At 39.5% G+C, this 18280-nt stretch overlaps 1 protein-coding gene across 1 annotated transcript; it reads left to right on the forward strand.

The window, feature by feature from the left end:
* The first annotated feature begins 16225 nt into the window (after positions 1-16225).
* On the forward strand, positions 16226-17210 carry LOC116198629 (abscisic acid receptor PYL11-like). Its single transcript, XM_031528826.1, has one exon. The coding sequence runs from the start codon at positions 16397-16399 to the stop codon at positions 16967-16969; it is 573 nt and encodes a 190-aa protein (XP_031384686.1). The 5' UTR covers positions 16226-16396; the 3' UTR covers positions 16970-17210.
* Positions 17211-18280: the final 1070 nt, after the last annotated feature.

Raw genomic sequence — 18280 nt, forward strand, 5'->3', positions numbered from 1 at the left:
TGGAAGTCCAAAAATGCCGGCTCAGAGGAAAGTTAATTCCAAATATCAGATGCGGCCATGCCCCACAATCATAAAGAGCACGAGCAGTGCTTCAGATTGTCTTTTGGAAGCGACACAAACACCCTGAATGACTTCCGAGCGACAAAACGGGCATGCCCCTCTTCGGAAATGCATATCCGGAGATCCTTTTTACGGAAACTTGACGCCGGGTGCCTACCCTACACAGTGCTAGCATTCCCAAGGCTCAACGTGGAATCGTCGAAATGAATCACACAACTCATCTAGACCTCCCGAGCAGTGCTTTAGAGGTCTCAGGTACACTTTTCATGTCCTTAGAGATCCAATCTAGACAAACGGAGATCACAGTGATTTCCGGAGCGCCCAAGCAACTCAGAAAGCAATATGAGAAATCCAGTTTCGACCTCTTAGGACATTTTCGGCTCCACGTTTGCACTACCGGCTTAAGAGACAATTGTTCACGTTGTCTGACAATTTACGTCAAAATGACCAACGTGAGATGCAGACACAAGATATGCTGTCAGAAGCAGACAACTTCGCTCTGGTCACCTGCAATGAGCAAAACCGACTTCCGAGCCAAAAATCACACAAATCTTCCTTTAGGCAAAATGGAGGATTTCGGGCTCGTTTGAATCGTTTTCGTAGGCACAATGACAATTCGACATTTGTTTGATCCACGAACCTCGAACACACGATCAATCAAGACCCGAACTTTGGCCCGAACTTACCTCACGACCCGTGGGACCCACGGCCAACTCATTGCCGCCTCACCCATGCCCATTGCCGTCCATGTCCCTTAGCTTCTTCCTTCAAGGCAACTTGCATTTGTCTTCCAATTTAAAATATCTAAGTGTTTGAAGACAACACTCCAAGCTCATCAATGCTCTTATCTCTTCTCCATTAATGCAATGGATGAGGATTGAGCTTGATATTTCCTTAAGAAATTCGGATTCCACTAATCCATGGCCCTAATTGCACTTTTCTTCACTAATCTTGCATTTAAGCTTTCCTATATATTGTCCAAATGTCATTAACTTAATCATTCACCTTCAAGCACTCTCTCTCTAGCATTTCTCACTCAAACAAATGCTCTCAACCTCCCAAGAACTTCAACAAAATCGCAGCAAGCAAGAACCACCCAAAAACCAAGCAAAACACTCAAGACTTAAGTCGGAATCCATCCCGACTTAAATCCAAACTTCACCAAACTTCATATCCCACATGTTTTCGACCCCCTCTATCCATTTCTGAGCTTATATTTCAAGTTTGAAGCCTCTAAGTTAGAGAATCAGCTCAGTACAGAATCGAGCACAGTTTTGGCCCAATCGGGTCAAAACTTCCAACCCTGTTTTGTCACCTTTTCGAGTCCGTCTGAACTTTCACAACCCATCAAACACCTCCGGGGGTTCGTTAGGAGTCGGGAGCCATCGACCTTGCTCAAAAATTCCATCGGAATCCACCGTTATGAATTCCGACCAGAAAACTGCTCAGTCGGGCTGGCGTTTCTGACTGTCTGTTCGATTTTCTCGTAGATCGAGTCAATCCGTGACCCTTTTCGACGAACGACCACTTCTATCACCTCCAGGGGTCAATTAGGAGTCAGGAGCCGTTGGCCTTGCTCAAAATTTCCATCGGAATCCACCGTTATGAATTCCAACCCGAAAACTGCCCAGTCGGGCCAGTTTCCAGACGTGCTCTGTTTTCGGTGATTTTGCAGGACTATACGGATCGACCCGACAACTCTGGGAACAAACGACCACCACGGTCACCTAGTGGGATCCCTTGGCTACTCAAGGCCACCGATCTTGCCTCAAAATTCCATCGGGAGCATCTGTGGCGATATTCAACCCGACTTGTGCGAGTCGAGTCTGTCCACCCTTCCAGCCTGGTCTGTTGCTACCATTTGGGTATGTTCAAGCCAAAGCAGCCCAAACCCGACCCACCAACGGTCCAACCCAACTCTTGAAGGTCCCATCCCGCCTCTCGGGACTAAGTATGACTATTCCCGACTTAGAAGAGATAGGACTTTTACATTTTTGTTGTGTTTACAGGGTTATAAGCCGTTTTTATGCAAGTTTTACTTCCGAACTTTAATATTATGCAATTTCCTTATTATATCATGCATGTTTATCATCATTTAACGTGCTAGCATGTCGGGAAATATTTAAATCGAAGTCGAGGAGACCGATTTAAACCCGAACGACCAAAGAGGCTCACGGGTTTCCTTTGAGGGAAGGTAACCGTGACCCCTTTGTTGGTTTTTTCGGGTTATAATCGGTTTCCTTATCTCGATTTGAGTTGATTCCCGAATTTTATGTTTTCCCACATCCATGAAGTCGGCATTGTTTTATCGATTCCCTAAATAACTTGTTTGTGCATGTTTACATGTTTGAATGTGTTATTTAAATCATGGCAATACCAACTTTCGTTTAATCATGTCATTTATCGTGTTTGTTGCTTGAGCATGCGAGAAATGATTCGAAACGAGACGGGAAAAACTCGTGGAACCCGATTTAGGCCATGAGACCTCTGGGTTTTCTCCAAGGAGAAATGGCCGAGAGTCTTTTAGACTTGTACGGGTTGCACGAGGCTTCCTCTCCCCGTTTCAAGTCCGTTCTCGGATTTTGTGTAATTTGCAATCTACATTATTATCGCAATATCGCATGAAAATGTCTTTTCCAAACAAAACATGCATGGATTCGGGTATCGATGACTCATTTGGGTCCATTCGGTTATGAGGGTATTTTCGATCATTGGACCAAATTATCCTCGACCCTTAAGCATTAATTTCACGAACGGGTTAATCGGGACACTCACACGGTTAATTCATTCAATTTAAACAATTTCGCACGAATTGGACATTAATCTGTAACTCGCGTCGATGAATTACAAAACGGTGTTAATGTCCTTTTCAAAATGCGCATACTTCCAAACTCGAGACATGCAATACGAAGTAACAAGGACATCTAGGAGAAACTTGTGTGTTTTGACTTGAGTTTCACCTGACTTCAGGTAATTCAGGTTGGAATACAGAAGTTCCTTTTAGACCACTTCCGGATAGATCGACTAAATCTTTGGCTTTTACGGGGTTCTCGAATAACCCTGAAAGATCCAAGGAATTGGTCAACACCGGTTACAGGCTGAGGTGGCCCGCATTGCATTGTTCCCCTTTTCTGAAAATACATTTTCAAGTCAAGGGCAATAACATCATTTTGTGATTTGGCAACACCCCAGGGGTTAGTTTGATGGAAACACGATGGTATCGGAATAGGAACGTGCTACCTGTTCAGGCGCAGGTTCATCTGCATAGCCTTTCTTATTCCCACTGATGAGTTTCTGTCATTCTAGCATAGTTCAGGGTGCTAGTCGGGTATTTTGTATCAAAATACAATTACTTGACTAATCATTTCACTTGATCTAACCAAATGCTAGAAAATGGTTAGGTGGAACTCTAGGTTCCAAATCTAGAGTCAAAACACAAGTTTGGATGAATTCAGTGTAACTTCAGTGTCACAACACCGAATCACTGTAAAAGCAATCCACACACAGGAAACTTGACTACGGACATCCGATATGTCAGGTTCTCAAACCAAAGCCGAATGCTAAAACATTGTCACGCGATTGCTTGTTTAGCATATGGCATCTACTTGCAAAAACACCCCTGGGTTAATAAACTTGCTAATCCACGTACATTCGGTGAATACAAACACATTGTCTGTTATTTACCTGCTGCTTATTATCTTTCCGCACCTGTTTGCCAAGCGGGTCGAGCCTGATCCCTAGGCCGAACAATATTAGGGTTCAACGCCCTAATCATCGATCACAGGGTTCGACGCCCTAATCAACACTCACAGGGTCCAACACCCTATTCAATGAGAGCGTGCATTGAATTTCAATTCTTCGGTCTTTTCCCTAAACTCACAGTGAGTTAGAGCGGAATAATAACTGAAAGCGAGTCGACTGGAATTCAACCATTTGCAATTTGTATATATTGTTTTCGAGAGCATTGTAAGGATTTTATTCTGTACATTCATTCTGTAAGAATTCCAGTCGGTAAGTGAACGGTCCGAGAGTCGAATTAATCGAATCGGTCTAATGCTTGCCCAAAGGAAAGTAAATCCAAGAACTCGTGGTTCTAGTTCACGCAAGGATTCAACCTCCATGGTTTGATGAATTGTAACACAAAATTGTGAACCAATTCCCCGACACACGGGTTTACTTCTCGCTCGGCTTCTCCACCGACATCGTTTAGTTCACCGAATCTCCGGTGTCAAAACGTGCGAGCCGAGTGCAACTTAATCCACGCGGTAAATAATAAAACATGCAAGCCTAGCAAACCAGAGTACCGAAAGTGCGTGCGGGATATAGGCCCGCACGTAACATGAACCCTCAATCGCGGATTTTCCGGTTCCGCACAGATCAATGCCTTAACGATAAACTAGGTGTTCCATACCCCTAGACCCGGGTAACTTATCCGCCCTCGACCTACGGGTCGTAAAATGATAAGTGGCGACTCCTTTCTCTCATGCGTGTCCGTCACGCGTCCCACGGAAGATGGACACTCCCAAGCCCCGCGCATGCGGGTCCCGACGAGAGTCCACATTCGGGTCCGTACAAAGACTTTATTCTATATAGTGACAGTGCAGTTTCACTAAATCTGCCAAACTCATTTTTTGACTCTAGCTTTGGAACCTAGAGTTCCGCCTAGCCATTATCTAATATTTGATTATGTCAAATGAATGATTAATTCGTTATTATGTGTTTTGCAATAGAAATAACAACGCTAACCACCGAATCTACGATAAGACGATAGAAACACCGAAAGTGGATGAAATGGGCCATGCGAATGAAACTCGCACCCGGACGGGTTACCCTTTTCTTATCCATAGATCGAGGTGTTTTGGTCTTCTTAACGCCTAGGATATCGGCGAATCACGAAATGACGGTTATGCCCTTGGACGATAAAATGTGCGAACTGTATGTGTAAAATTGAGATTGCGTGACACGAAGAGGTCTAAAGAGGACTCGCACACTTCGACATGAGCCACCTCAAATCGGGCCCGGATTCGAGTCATAGTACGCGAGCGCTCCCTAGACACTAATTCCGTTCGTGTTATGCGTTTCGATGTTTTGAGATTGTGGACTTTAAAAGGGCATTTCCACCATTTGGTGATCTGTCGATGCGTTTACAAATTGACATTCGATTCATCCAATTATTTAAGCCGAATGATTTAATTAATTAAATGACACGTCACATTTCTCATTTGTGGAGTGGTCTAGTGATTGAGGAGTTGAACCTCGATTATTATGGGCTAATGAGATTATTGTTCGGGGTTAATGCGCCCAACATGTAAATTAATCGTGAAGCTAATGATTTAAATGAAAAATGTAATTGCAATCAATTCCAAGAATCGGTTAGCGACAAGGCATTCATCCATCGCCTATAAGAGTCTTCTTCCTCCACCATCGAGGGGGGACTCATCCACCACAACACTCTCTTCTTCTCTTCTTTCTTCTTCTCATATGTAAACATCCGGCTCCCATAACCCGGATCCTCTACCTTCCTTTCCGTGTGTAAGTTCCAGTGTAAGCATGGGTTGAGTTCTTTTAGACTCTTCCCCTTTTTCTTTTTCTTCTCATGTCTTCTGCTGTTTTCATGATCCGCATGTACTCCCTTCGGCCCATCATGGGCTAAGTTTCTGAATAAATCTTCCACGTTGATCATCTATTTATGTTGATATTCCCTTATATCAGATTCTTGTTCTTTCAGTACTCCATCCCAAATTTCTTCGACAGTGCTTTTTTTGTCGCAAATAGTGACAGCTCGCTGCTTTATGTCGAGCACGCTCGTCAAAAGGTTTTTTGTCCTTTATGGTACCACTTGGAGTTAGTGGTGGGACGCTTCCGGAGATTGCGCTGAATGTGGGGCATAGCCTGTGAGCCGAAAGGTTTTTTGTCCGGTAATGATCCACGTGTCGAAACAGTTGGCGGACGCTCTCGGATGCTGAGGCTAGCAATTCAATCTGAAGATATGTCACTACCATCGTCTTCCCTGTGGGATTCTGATGCTGACGAGGGAGTGGTGTTCAGATCTTTGAGTTCCAGGAGAACCTGACTTAACCGTCCTATGTAATCCTCGTCAGTTTTTGCTGCTGAGAGGAAGGAGGAAGCCCTGGCTTTAACCGGGAGGAAACTTTGATGGTCCACTTGTGCTTTGTCTGAAACAAGAGCATTTTTCCGGAACCAATCGAGAACAAACTGCGAGTCAAGATGATCTACTTTCAACTTAACCCACCATTTGCATTTGAAAATTCTGGTTAGTGTCTGCAAGCCGGTCTGTTGATCTGGCTTGTATCCGAAGGGCCAATTATGAACCCATGATAATCCAAATATTTGGTAGAATTGGAGAAGCACGGGAAATATGGTTTGATTCCCCTGAGGTTTGAATAGAGAAGCAAACATGATGTATGCTTCATGAATTATGGGAGGCAGTATATCCGGGATTGGACCCCAGAGCGACCACCAATGGGCAAACCAGTAGGGGAACACGGCTGGTGTTTTGGAATGGAAAAAGATCAGCCAGGTGTGTTTGAACTCATGATTTTGGTACAAAAATGCATTGTACCAGGCCTGTTGGTAATCCCAGTAGGAATACATGGCATTATGGGGAAGATCTGACGAGAATCTGGCTTGGAATTTATGGATTTGATATGGTTTTCCCTCGTAGGAATCACTCTCAGTATTTTGGCTGTAGAGTAGGATATGGTGTTTGAGGATCCAGGGACAATGTGGTATTTGAACTTAACTGAACCTGTATCACTCAAAATTTTCTCATAATATTCCCGGGTTTTTGAAATGTCCATTGGCCGGAAATACCAATTTTCAGGAAACAATTTTGATGCTGCGAAAAAGGGGTTTTCATGGTAAAAACCTTCTTCCATAATCAAAACAGTTTGAAATAATGATTTTGGAAACCATGGTGCTGTTTTTGAAGAGCTGGTTTCCTTATCGGAAAATGTCATGAGACTTTTTTCTGCTCTTTTGGCGATTTGCCTAGAGCTCTCTCCCTTGCTAGTCTCCAGCATAGGAGGAGATATGCCAGATAGCACTTGTGCTAGATCTGGTTTATCTTTTAATACGGTAATCCATTGCTGGACTACGGCATCATTATCGAGATTTTGAGGAGATGCACTCTGTTTTTCAAGAGTTTGTTTCTCCCTTTTGCGTTTAGGAATTTTACCTGGCAGCGTTTGCATGCAGCCCTGCTTATCGATCTCCTGTTGTAGAGTCTGTCGATAGGTTTTGATATGGCTATCAACGGTGATCTGCACAAAGGAGGGTTGGCTAGAAGCCACCTGTTTTGAGGATTTCTCCTCTTTTTTGATCGACTGGCTGGGAGCTAGCTGTTTTGAGGCCGAAGCCTCTTTTTTGGAGGAACGAGTCCTCATGCTCATGGTGGTACCTGCAGGAATTCTCTTGTCAGGAAGTCAGGGAGACTGTTCGCCTCACCTTTTATGAATTCGATGTCAAAATCAAATACACTCAAGATTGCTTGCCATCTGGCAAAAATCTGTTTTGATGTAATGTTTTGAACATTTTTTTGAAGAACCTCTTTTGCAGATTTACAATCAATCCGAAGTAAAAACCTTTGGTTTAGAAGATCAGATTGAAATTTCGAAATGCAAAGGACCACAGAAAGAATTTCTTTTTTAATGGTTAAGTAATTTTTCTGGGTTGGGTTCCAATGTTTTGAGGTGAATTGGACGATCTGTTCAGTTCCATTTTTTGATTGTTTCAAGATTCCTCCGTATCCTTCTTCAGAAGCGTCCGTTTCAACAATCTTTTTTGCAGATGGATCTGCCAGGTGTAAGTAAGGCAGAGTTTTGATTTGAATCTTGATTTGCTTCACAATGTCGGTTTGTTCATCCGTCCATGGTGGAGGAGAATTCTTTAACCTGTTATGGAGGGGTTTGCAGAGTCTACTTAGGCCAGTGAAGAAATCGACAACGTAGTTGAGGCTTCCTAGAAACCTTTGTAGCTGCTTCTTATCGAGGATGTGGTCAGGGAATTTATCAGCAAATTGGATGGACCTGTTGATGGGGATTATGGTGCCCCTGCTGATGTTATGCCCTAAAAATCGAATTTTTGTTTGGAAGAGGCAGACTTTAGTCGAAGACACAGTCAAGCCGTTTATCGATGTGATTCTCATAAAATACTTCACATGTTTAAAATGAGAATCGATGGTTTTGGAAAATATGAGGACATCATCGATGTATACAATTATGAAATCGAAGTAAGCACCAAAGATGTCATTCATGATTTTCTGAAATTCAGATGGGGCATTTTTGAGCCCAAATGGCATTACATTCCATTCGTACTGGCCAAACGGAACTGTGAATGCAGTTTTGTATTTGTCCTTTTCGGTGATTTGAATTTGCCAAAAACCTGACTTCATGTCGAATTTTGAAAATATTTTTGAATCATGAAGTTTTTGGAGCAAATCTTTTTCTTAGGTATTGGGTACCTAATCCACCGTAAGGCTTGGTTTAATGGCTTGTAATTGATTACTAACCTGGGGACACGTCTCTCGAGTTCAGCGTTTTTGTTCACATAGAAGGCTGAACAACTCCATGGAGACTTGCTAGGTCTAATCAATTTTTTGTTCAAGAGTTCTTGGATTTCCACCTTGCAGTGTTTTTCCAACTCTTGATTCATTTGAATGGGTCTGGCTTTTGTTGGGATATTTTTCTCATCGAAATCCTTTTCATAAGGTAGATCAATGACATGCTGCTTCCTATCCCAGAAAGCATTTCGGGTTTCTCCACAAACTGACTCCTGGATCAGTCTGTTGAGATTATCGATTTTTTGTTTCAAATCTGGTTTTTGGAGCAGATTTTCAACATTATGGTGTGAGATCTCATCTTTTATCCAACCAATTTGCTTTTCAATCGCCTGTATCATGTCCAGATTCCTGGTTACAGGTTTTGTGATGAAGGGAAAAATGGTTTTGCTTCCTAAATATACCGTTTTTATGCCAGAGTTGGTGAATAGGAAGGGTTTGATGAGCTGGATGAATGGGGTTTCTAGTATGACTTCATTTTTTAAGTCTTGGACAACTAGGAATCCTGTTATATATGTGGAATCTTCATTTTTTACTTCTGCTTCTGTAATTTTATGTGTGATTTTCAGTTTATTATTGCTAGTAGATCGTAATGATTCTTGGATTTTTTCACAGTATTTTAATGGGATTAGTCCCTCCCTCACACAATTTGCGTCTGCACCTGTGTCCAACAAGGCAGTTGCTTCCATTTGGAAGTCGTGCACACTAATTGTTGGTTTTAGGAGGTATTTCTGATGTGTGAATTCCTAGTTTTTACCCTCAGGTTTGGGTTCAGCATCGTCCAGAGTCTGAACCAGCTTTTCATCGTTTTTTAGAGTTTTAACTTCTTTTTGCAACTCATGGAGTTTTTGGCAAATTTCTGACTCTATTTGTTTTCTTTCTGTTTCCCGGTTTTGATGCTCTATGGCGCGGGTGTTCCTAATCATCATGTTGAGTAACCTAAGGTTTTTAGTCTGCTTAGGTTCTTTTGGCTCAACATATTTTGGAGGGGGTTTCGAGGAAACTATGGTTCTGTTGAATGGTAGTTTCCAGGTTATGGTTTTTTCAGTGAGTTTGATGGTATTTTCTTCCATGTAGACTTGGCTGAACCAGTCCCAGAAAAGGATGTTTTTTCTGTTATTTTCGATGTATCTTTTCCATTGGTTTTGCATTATGATCTCTACGTATTTCTTTGTAAAGACTTCATGCAACCAATTCCTCCTATTTTCATTTTCTTTGGAGCAGAAATCATTCCTAAGGATGGTGGATGCTGGTGTGAAAGGTTTCTCAATCACATAGATCTCAGGGTTAGGATTGATTCTGGTTGTATCGGTTATGGATGAAAATGTTGGAGATGGAGGTGAAGACTCAGTTTCATCTGTGTTTGGGACAGAGTATACTGGCCTAGGGATATCAGTGGCGACACTACTAATGCCCCTAAGGTTGGCTGACCTAAGAGGGGTTTCAGTAGCTGTTTGGAAAGTGTTTGCCGCAACACTGAATGATCTCCTTCTTAGCTCAGGGCTTCTAAAGGAAGAACTTATCGAAGGGACAGAGTATACTGGCCTAGGGATATCGGTGGTGACACTACTAATGCCCCTAAGGTTGGCTGACCTAAGAGGGGTTTCAGTAGCTGTTTAGAAAGTGTTTGCCGATGGGGCAACACCGAATGATCTTTCAGGAAAGATCCCTTAATATATATATATATATTAATGCTCCGTGCTACGCACAGTTTTTATCAAACCATGTTAATGAGTTATTGCATTTTTTTTATGTCATATACTCCTACCCTAACTTAATTTTTATAAATTTCTATGACTCTTTTCATAATAAAAAAACTTTTTTTGGTGAATAGTAAACTTTTTATTGAAAATTAAGAGTAATGTACATGGGTAAAATGCCTGAAGATGCATTCCAAATGGACAGAAAGATGCTTGAAGAGGCGTTCCCAACAACATGATAGTTACCTAAAGAAGCATACAAGACCAACCTAAGATCGACAGTAGAGTCATTCATTATTGAAAACAAAGGCACAACAAACCTCACACTAAATGAAACAAAACAAAACATGGGTGTGTTTGTTTTATAAACAATGTTCAACTCAATTCAACTCAACTTCACTTATCTTTAATTCAACATCACAATATTAATTTTTTTTTAAAAATATTTTTAACCATTCAATTCAATTTTTAATATTAAATTCTCTCAACTATTCATTATTTTTTCACAATTCAACAACACAACCATTGCTTAATCATTTTTTCTCTCAATTATTTATTACTTTTTCACACTTTTTCTCATAATTCAACAATACAATCATTACAAACCAATTAAAACCAAAACTCAACTCAACTCTCAATCCAAACGCACTCTAAGGAATTCGAGCCATTTGGTCGCAAATTAACCCAATCCAAGATTTTACACGATATCCGAACATCGAGGGACCACTAGTACGTCCATCAAAGGGAGTAACAAGCCGAAAACAAAAGGTTCTCCGAGCTATGTTGATAATACGTCGACAGTCAAAGCCTGATGAAGCCAAGGCTTTTATCGTGGGAAATGGACATGAGGACAGCCTGAGAGGCCAACACCAATCTTCTGCAATATGTGTTGAGAAGTCCGAGTCAGGTACGAGATCTAGGCCAATCGGCAGCAGTTTCCTATGGACCGATTAGATCGAGTCGGATCTGATTTTACTTGACCAGATCAAGGCCAAACCGGATCTGTCTTGATCGGACCTAGATCGGGTGTTAGGCTCGAATCTAAGTAAAGTGGAGAGACGTAAGTGGTGGAGCAGTGATAACGGAGCGGCGATGGTGGCAGTGAGGCGAGCCGCGGTGCTGGTGGAGGCTCTCAGGTCCGCGGCTGTGGGGATGGGCAGCGGTGGAGGACAACGACGATTGCAGTGGATGAGAGATGATGGTGGGTGGCGGATCGAGAGGTGATGAGGTTGAGGAGCAGCGACCGAGTGCGACGGAAGATTGCAGTGGCGAATCTGGGAAAACAGAGTGGAGAGAGAGAGGACTGGGAGAGAGATATAAAGACGAAAAAGGGGGCAGCGCCGCCTGACGCGACCGGCCGAAGTCGGTCACACCGGCAGCGGCTGTGGACTGAAACGAGTGGGGGCGGGAGCCTAGGGTTTTAGAGAGAAAGAGAGGAATAATAAATTACAAAAAGAAAAATGCATGTAATAAATTGTGAAAAATACTATTTTTGAAAGAAAATTCTTGCACACGTTGGATTTAAGGAGAGAGAAAAAGAAGGAAGGCATTTACTATAATGTCCTTCATGCAATGACTTGTATATCGAAATATCAAACTTATATAATATGGTATTTTTGAAATATTGAAAGTCAGACGTAAGACTCTTTTTGGCCTTTATATCATTAGGTATATACATATACATATATATATATATATATATTATCTATCAAAAAATGATTTTTTTTTGGGTTGACGAGAAAAAAAAAAGAAATGAATAAATACAAATCCAAGTACGTCCAAAACTGTCAAGTTGCAAAGGGAAAAGGCTCGCGAAATTCGTGTCCAGAGAACACAAACACACGAAAAATTGGGTGGGCGCCTATTGGCTCGTTCGGCCACGTTGCACCGATCCAGCTGACGTGGCAGCCTGTGAAGGCGCTGCTCCGCCTTGGATTCACTCATTCATTCGTCCGTTCATGGCGGGAGAAACGAAAAGGCTCTACGTTGAGCCTACGTAAGGGTGGGATCACGAGTGCTTCATCATCGTAGACTTTGTAGACTATTTATTGCATATTAAATTCTTCGTAATTTACTTTTGGTCCTTAATTAGATCCCCAAAAATTGAATACAAGGACGACTTCTAGAAAATGACGAATAAAATGAAAGAAAATCAGAATTGAATATGATGATAAAGGGAAGGTCCATGTGCATAGAATCAATGTATTTACTTCAATTGGTGGTAAATTATTCACAAAAAAGTAAAATCCATAAAGTTTGAAGTAAAATACATAAATTTCGAAGTAAACTACATATAAATTTTGAAATAAGATAGAATAGGGATATATTAACCACTGAAAAATTATAGTTGTATTAATTAATGGCTTATACGTTTAGTTATGGCAAGTATTGATTACTTATTATCTGCCTCAAGGGCATAGGATAACAGATCACTGGTTGCCTTATTTATGGATTTGTTTATCCTAAATAATTTACGGGTTTGTTTACCCTATGTACTAAGAGCATACGTTAACTAATCACTAGTTGCCTTGTTTAATCAACTTGACCATTCAATGTACATATCCACATATTTGAATACCTAAAGTTCCTGTTTCATTAATTGTGGAAACAATTATCTCTAATTAATTCTGTCATAACTACTAAACGTAATAATTACAAATTCGGAAATAGATAAAACTCTAAATCCTAACTTTAAAGCCCTAAAACCATAGCCCTAAACTCTAAAAAAAATATAAATAAAGCCTAAAACCCTAAAAACCTTAACCGTAAATCCTAAATAAACAGTAAAATCTTAATTCTAAAACCCTAAACCTTAACCCTGAAACTCTAAAATCCTAATACCCTAAAACCTTAATCCTAAACCCTACGAAACCCTAAATAAATGCTAAAATCCTAAACCCTTATAAATCAATAAGTAAACCTAAAACTACAAGTCCTAAAAACCTACCATCCTAAGACCTTAAATTTTAACGATTTTTAGGGTTATTTTAGCGATTTAGTTTTTCCGATTTTGGATTAGAAGTTTTATATTTCGGTTCTTTTAGGCTTTTATTTCCTTTTCCTTTTCCCCATAACTATTTATGTTCATAACAGTTACTATCATATTTGAGAGATTTTGGACATGGTTAGAGATTAGGGAAGCGCGCGTATAATCCTAGTGATTAACTTACAGAGTTACTAACTACTTATACTTTTAACCATCCAAGTTAGCACCTAATCATTTGATTAGGAATGCATGGTTCAAGATCGATCAAATTTCTGCAGCAGTTCGTGTTTAGTGTTTTAACCATCACTAAAATATTCCAAAGTTTCGAGTGTGGAGGCAAGATATTTTTTGGGGTTAATAATGAATTGAATTGGTAAATTCTGAAACAGGAAAATGTAAAATTAGCTATATATATTATTCAAACTAGATGAACAGGCCACACATATGTGCGGGCTAGAATAATTGTGATAATTAACAAAATTATTATTAAAAGTTTTTTTATATAACCTCTATAAAAATGATTTTTTTATTCTCCTACATAACTATAACATTTTAAATATGTAAGTGACGTTTGGTAACATAGTAGAGTATGATTCTACTAACTTCACATGATCAATACAAAAGTAGTTGGGTGAATTTATTATTAAAAAATTATTTTTAATAATGGTTAAGAAAAATTATATGAGAGAATTTATTGTTAAATTGAAGAAGAAAATAAAAAAATAATGATTGTATTGTTGAATTGAGGAAAAATAAAGTGGAGTTAAATGGAATATGATTTACTCCATAAACAAACTACCGAACTTACTATGAGAATATATCAATTCTCCCTAATTGAAAAATCCTCAAATAAATATATTTTATTTCATACACCGAAGATAAAATGTAAGAATAAACAATATACGTGATATTTTATATATTACATTACTATATTTTCTAGGGGTTTTTACCTAAAATGCCCAATGGTTTACCCGTTTTGTTAAATCTATTCTATACTTTTTTTTTGTCAAATCTATCACATGGTTTACTTTTTGCATCAAATCTATCCTAACGTTATCTTTTCCATCAACATCTAACGGCCATGCTGACGTGGCACGTGGAGAGATAGTGGGCCACAATTGCCACGTGGACGCCACGTCAGCACGACCGTTAGATGTCGAAGGAAAAGATGACGCTGGGATAGATTTGATGCAAAAAATAAACCATGGGATAGATTTGACAAAAAAAAAACATATGATAGATTTGACAAAACGGGTAAATTATGAACCATTTTAGGTAAATACCCCTATTTTCTATGATAGTTAATCAGTTTTATAAGAAAAATTTTGATCTTTACTTAATATAAAATAATATGTATCATCTATATACAATCTAATAGATTTACCTCTATGTTAGAGATCGTAGACCCAAAAAGCCAAAAAAAAATGAGTTATTTCTCTAGAGTACGACTCCATTAAATAAAAAATAATCAAATTCAATTTATTATAAATAATCATGAATATATAATATATGATTTTTTATAAGTTCAAGTCCTTTCGGCTTCTAGAGCCAATGTGGCGGCACGATACTTCGTCAAATTTCACATCCTCATTGGTTCTGACATGAAAGGTCTCGCAACCGAAAAGATATTTCGTCCTCTTTAATTTTTATTATTTAATATAGATAGATTGACATTTATTTCCCACAAATTTCAGCTTTATTGTTTTCTCAATATCGTGGACCATTTTGGGTAGCCCTTTGTTACCCGTTTGGTTCAACTAAATATAGAACGACGATTTGGGCTTCGACTCCCATTTCACCCCAAAAAAAAATGATAATGGGATATTATTTTTTTAATGTTTTAACAAAAAAATTTCAAATTTTTCTAAAAAAATTACCACCGTATTTTGCTCGCTTGATATCCTTCTCCCAATCTTTTCTTTGCTCTTTTCTTTTGGGAAATTTTTTAGGGTTAATAACGCCATATAATCTAACGTTTGAATAAATTTTTAGTTCTATCCCAAACTTGATTTTTTACCTGAGATATACCAACGTTGACATGTTGGTTTCAAATCTATCCCGACGCTAACTTTCCGTCCAAAATTGACGGAATTGCACACGTGGCACGTTAATTTCACATTTATCCCGACACTTGTTACAAAATTAACGTGCCACGTGTGCAATTCCGTCAATTTTGGACGGAAAGTTAGCGTCGGGATAGATTTGAAACCAATACGTCAACGTTGGGATATCTCAGGTTAAAAATCAAGTTTGGGTTAGAACTAAGAATTCATTCAAACGTTAGGATATATGACACTATTATCCCATTTTTTTATCAGGGCAACATGTTACTTTTCATATTTATGATGTTTTCGTGGAATCACTCCAACGACAAACAAACAATATGGAAAACCAAATGTTATTAGTCTATTCTATTCTACAAAATATATCTTACTCATCAATAATATAAAGTAGAATTGACATTTTTTAAGTACTCGATAAATCTTGAAGTATAATCAAACATACTTCGATGCTGTTTTGGAATTTTGGATCTAACCTTCGCCTTTTATCTTATTTTCTAGTTAAAAATATATAAAAGTTTCGCAATTTCATATTTTATGTGAAAATATCATCTCCCTTATTGATGCTGGTTTTCTAAAAAGTCCAATACAACGGAAAATTTACCATTACACTTCTCATTTCACCTCATTCCATTTTATTCCGATTCCAATTACATTTCCGTTTCCGTACTCGGATCAAACGGGTAAGTAATAGATTGTCTATGGAAATCCTCCAAATTTTCAATGGTTATGAAGAATTGAACAAACTCGGTCAACTAATAAACTTCAGTCCCGAGGTGATGACAACATCAGAAAACCGTCCAAAAAGATCACGTGATCACTATCCCGCATCCGAACACGACATCCTCGGAGCTTAAAGGCAGAAAAGAAATATCAAGGAGATTCCCCCTTCGACCGACTCTCCCAAAAAGATCCCAAATTATGGTATATACCGACTCTCCCGACCGTTATATTATATATGCTTAGTGCCCTCCCTAATCCCGTCGCTTTTTAAATCGAAAAGACTCGTGAAATGGCGCAGCCCAATGACTGTGACCACGTAAACTCCACAACGCAGGCCATGATCCGGCTCTACCATACTCATGAGCTCCACCCGCACCAGTGCGGGTCGGCCCTCGTCCAGCCAATCGACGCCCCACTCGGCCTGGTCTGGTCCCTGGTCCGGCAGTTCGGCTCCCCTCAGGCCTACAAGCAGTTCATCAAGTCATGTGAGATAGTGGTGGGGGACGGGGCCACCAAGGGATCAGTACGTGAGATCTCGGTGGTGACTGGCCTGCCTGCGGGCCGCAGCAGGGAGCAGCTGGAGGCCCTCGATGACGAAGCCCATGTGATGGTGTTTAGCATTATCGGGGGGGACCACCGCCTTGCCAACTACCGGTCCACCACCACCGCCCACGAGTATCTTCACCAAGGGTCTGCGGGGATTCATAGCAAGAGGACTGTAGTGATAGAATCGTTCGTGGTGGATGTCCCGGGTGACAACAGCAAGGAGGAGACTAGATCCTTCGCGGAGACAATAATCGGGTGCAATCTCCGGTCCCTCGCCCGGATTTCCGAGAAGATGGCATGCACTGTAAAGGTTTAAAAATCTTTTCTTGATCAAACGCACGCGCTACAAACCAGAATCTGCAGTAACGTAACGTCTTATGCTGTTGGGAATGTTCTTGGGCTAGTGTGTCGGGTTTCATTTCTTTTCTTAGTTGTTCATTTTTCCCCCTCCCATTTTGGTTAGTGATCAGTTTGTTTTCTTAGAGAAGAAGAAACAGAAGAGTAAGGACGGTAAGATATGTTGTACTTTATTGTGAGCAAAAACAGCTATCAGTTTATGTGCTTATATATATATATATATATATTTTTTTTTTTCTTTTGGGATAAAATATATATATATATATATATATATATATATATCTAGTCTGCACTTGCTGCACTTGCACTCGCACATAGCACATATATCAATGTGCTTGAAATTTGGGCTGCAATTATTCATTTTCAGTTATATATTAAGCCCGATGCTATAAAGGTCTTTACAAATTAGTGTGGACCTGGGATAGCCTTTCCGCCCAATCTTAAGCTAAGCATATCACCACACGGTTTGGTGTGAAAAACCCTTTTTTTTTTCTCTTCTTACGAAAAGTTAGCCTGGGGTCAAATAGCCCGATCGTAATTCAATTTAAGGATAGAATTACTACGGTAATTGAGCCCAGGACAACGTTGCTAACAGTGGTGCAGCTCAACATTTGTTCTCGTGAGTAATTGAGCCACTCTTGAACCATATGACCGCATCCTTTTTTTTTTGTTGGTGAACGACCGCATCAATTGTTGTGGTACAATATGGTCTATACTTTTAAAAATAGCGCGGTGTGGCGCAGATTTGGTTTTAATGGAAAGCTAGTCTCGAAAACCTATCCTTAATTTGAAGTCAATTTCTTGTCAATAATATATATATATATATATATTTGTAAATATAACTTATCCTACTTATAGTTTATATATCGTAAAACGTAATATTGATAGAGGGTATGGATTTATTATTATTTATATTATTAGACAATATTTTGTAAATTAAAATCTTTAAATATTTTGTAATGCATATTTACAGATTGTGAATTTATGCAAAATAATGATCCCGTACGCGGTATTTTTTCACTATTTTGTAGCAATATTTTTTATGTGATCAGCCCAAGGATGAGTGGATCTTGATTAGTATTATTTTCAAACCTAACCGAATGATTAACTATAGGAAAAGTTTTCCAATTCCAAAGAGCAAGGTATCGAATCTGTCGTAAGACTATAATGTAATTTATATTATATAATCTATAATATATATTTATAAAGTTGTAACCCATCCTATTAAGTAGGGGAAAAATAATAAATGTCTTTATTTAATATGGGTAGA

Source organism: Punica granatum, chromosome 1 (assembly GCF_007655135.1).
Source record: "Punica granatum isolate Tunisia-2019 chromosome 1, ASM765513v2, whole genome shotgun sequence".
Taxonomy (NCBI): domain Eukaryota; kingdom Viridiplantae; phylum Streptophyta; class Magnoliopsida; order Myrtales; family Lythraceae; genus Punica; species Punica granatum.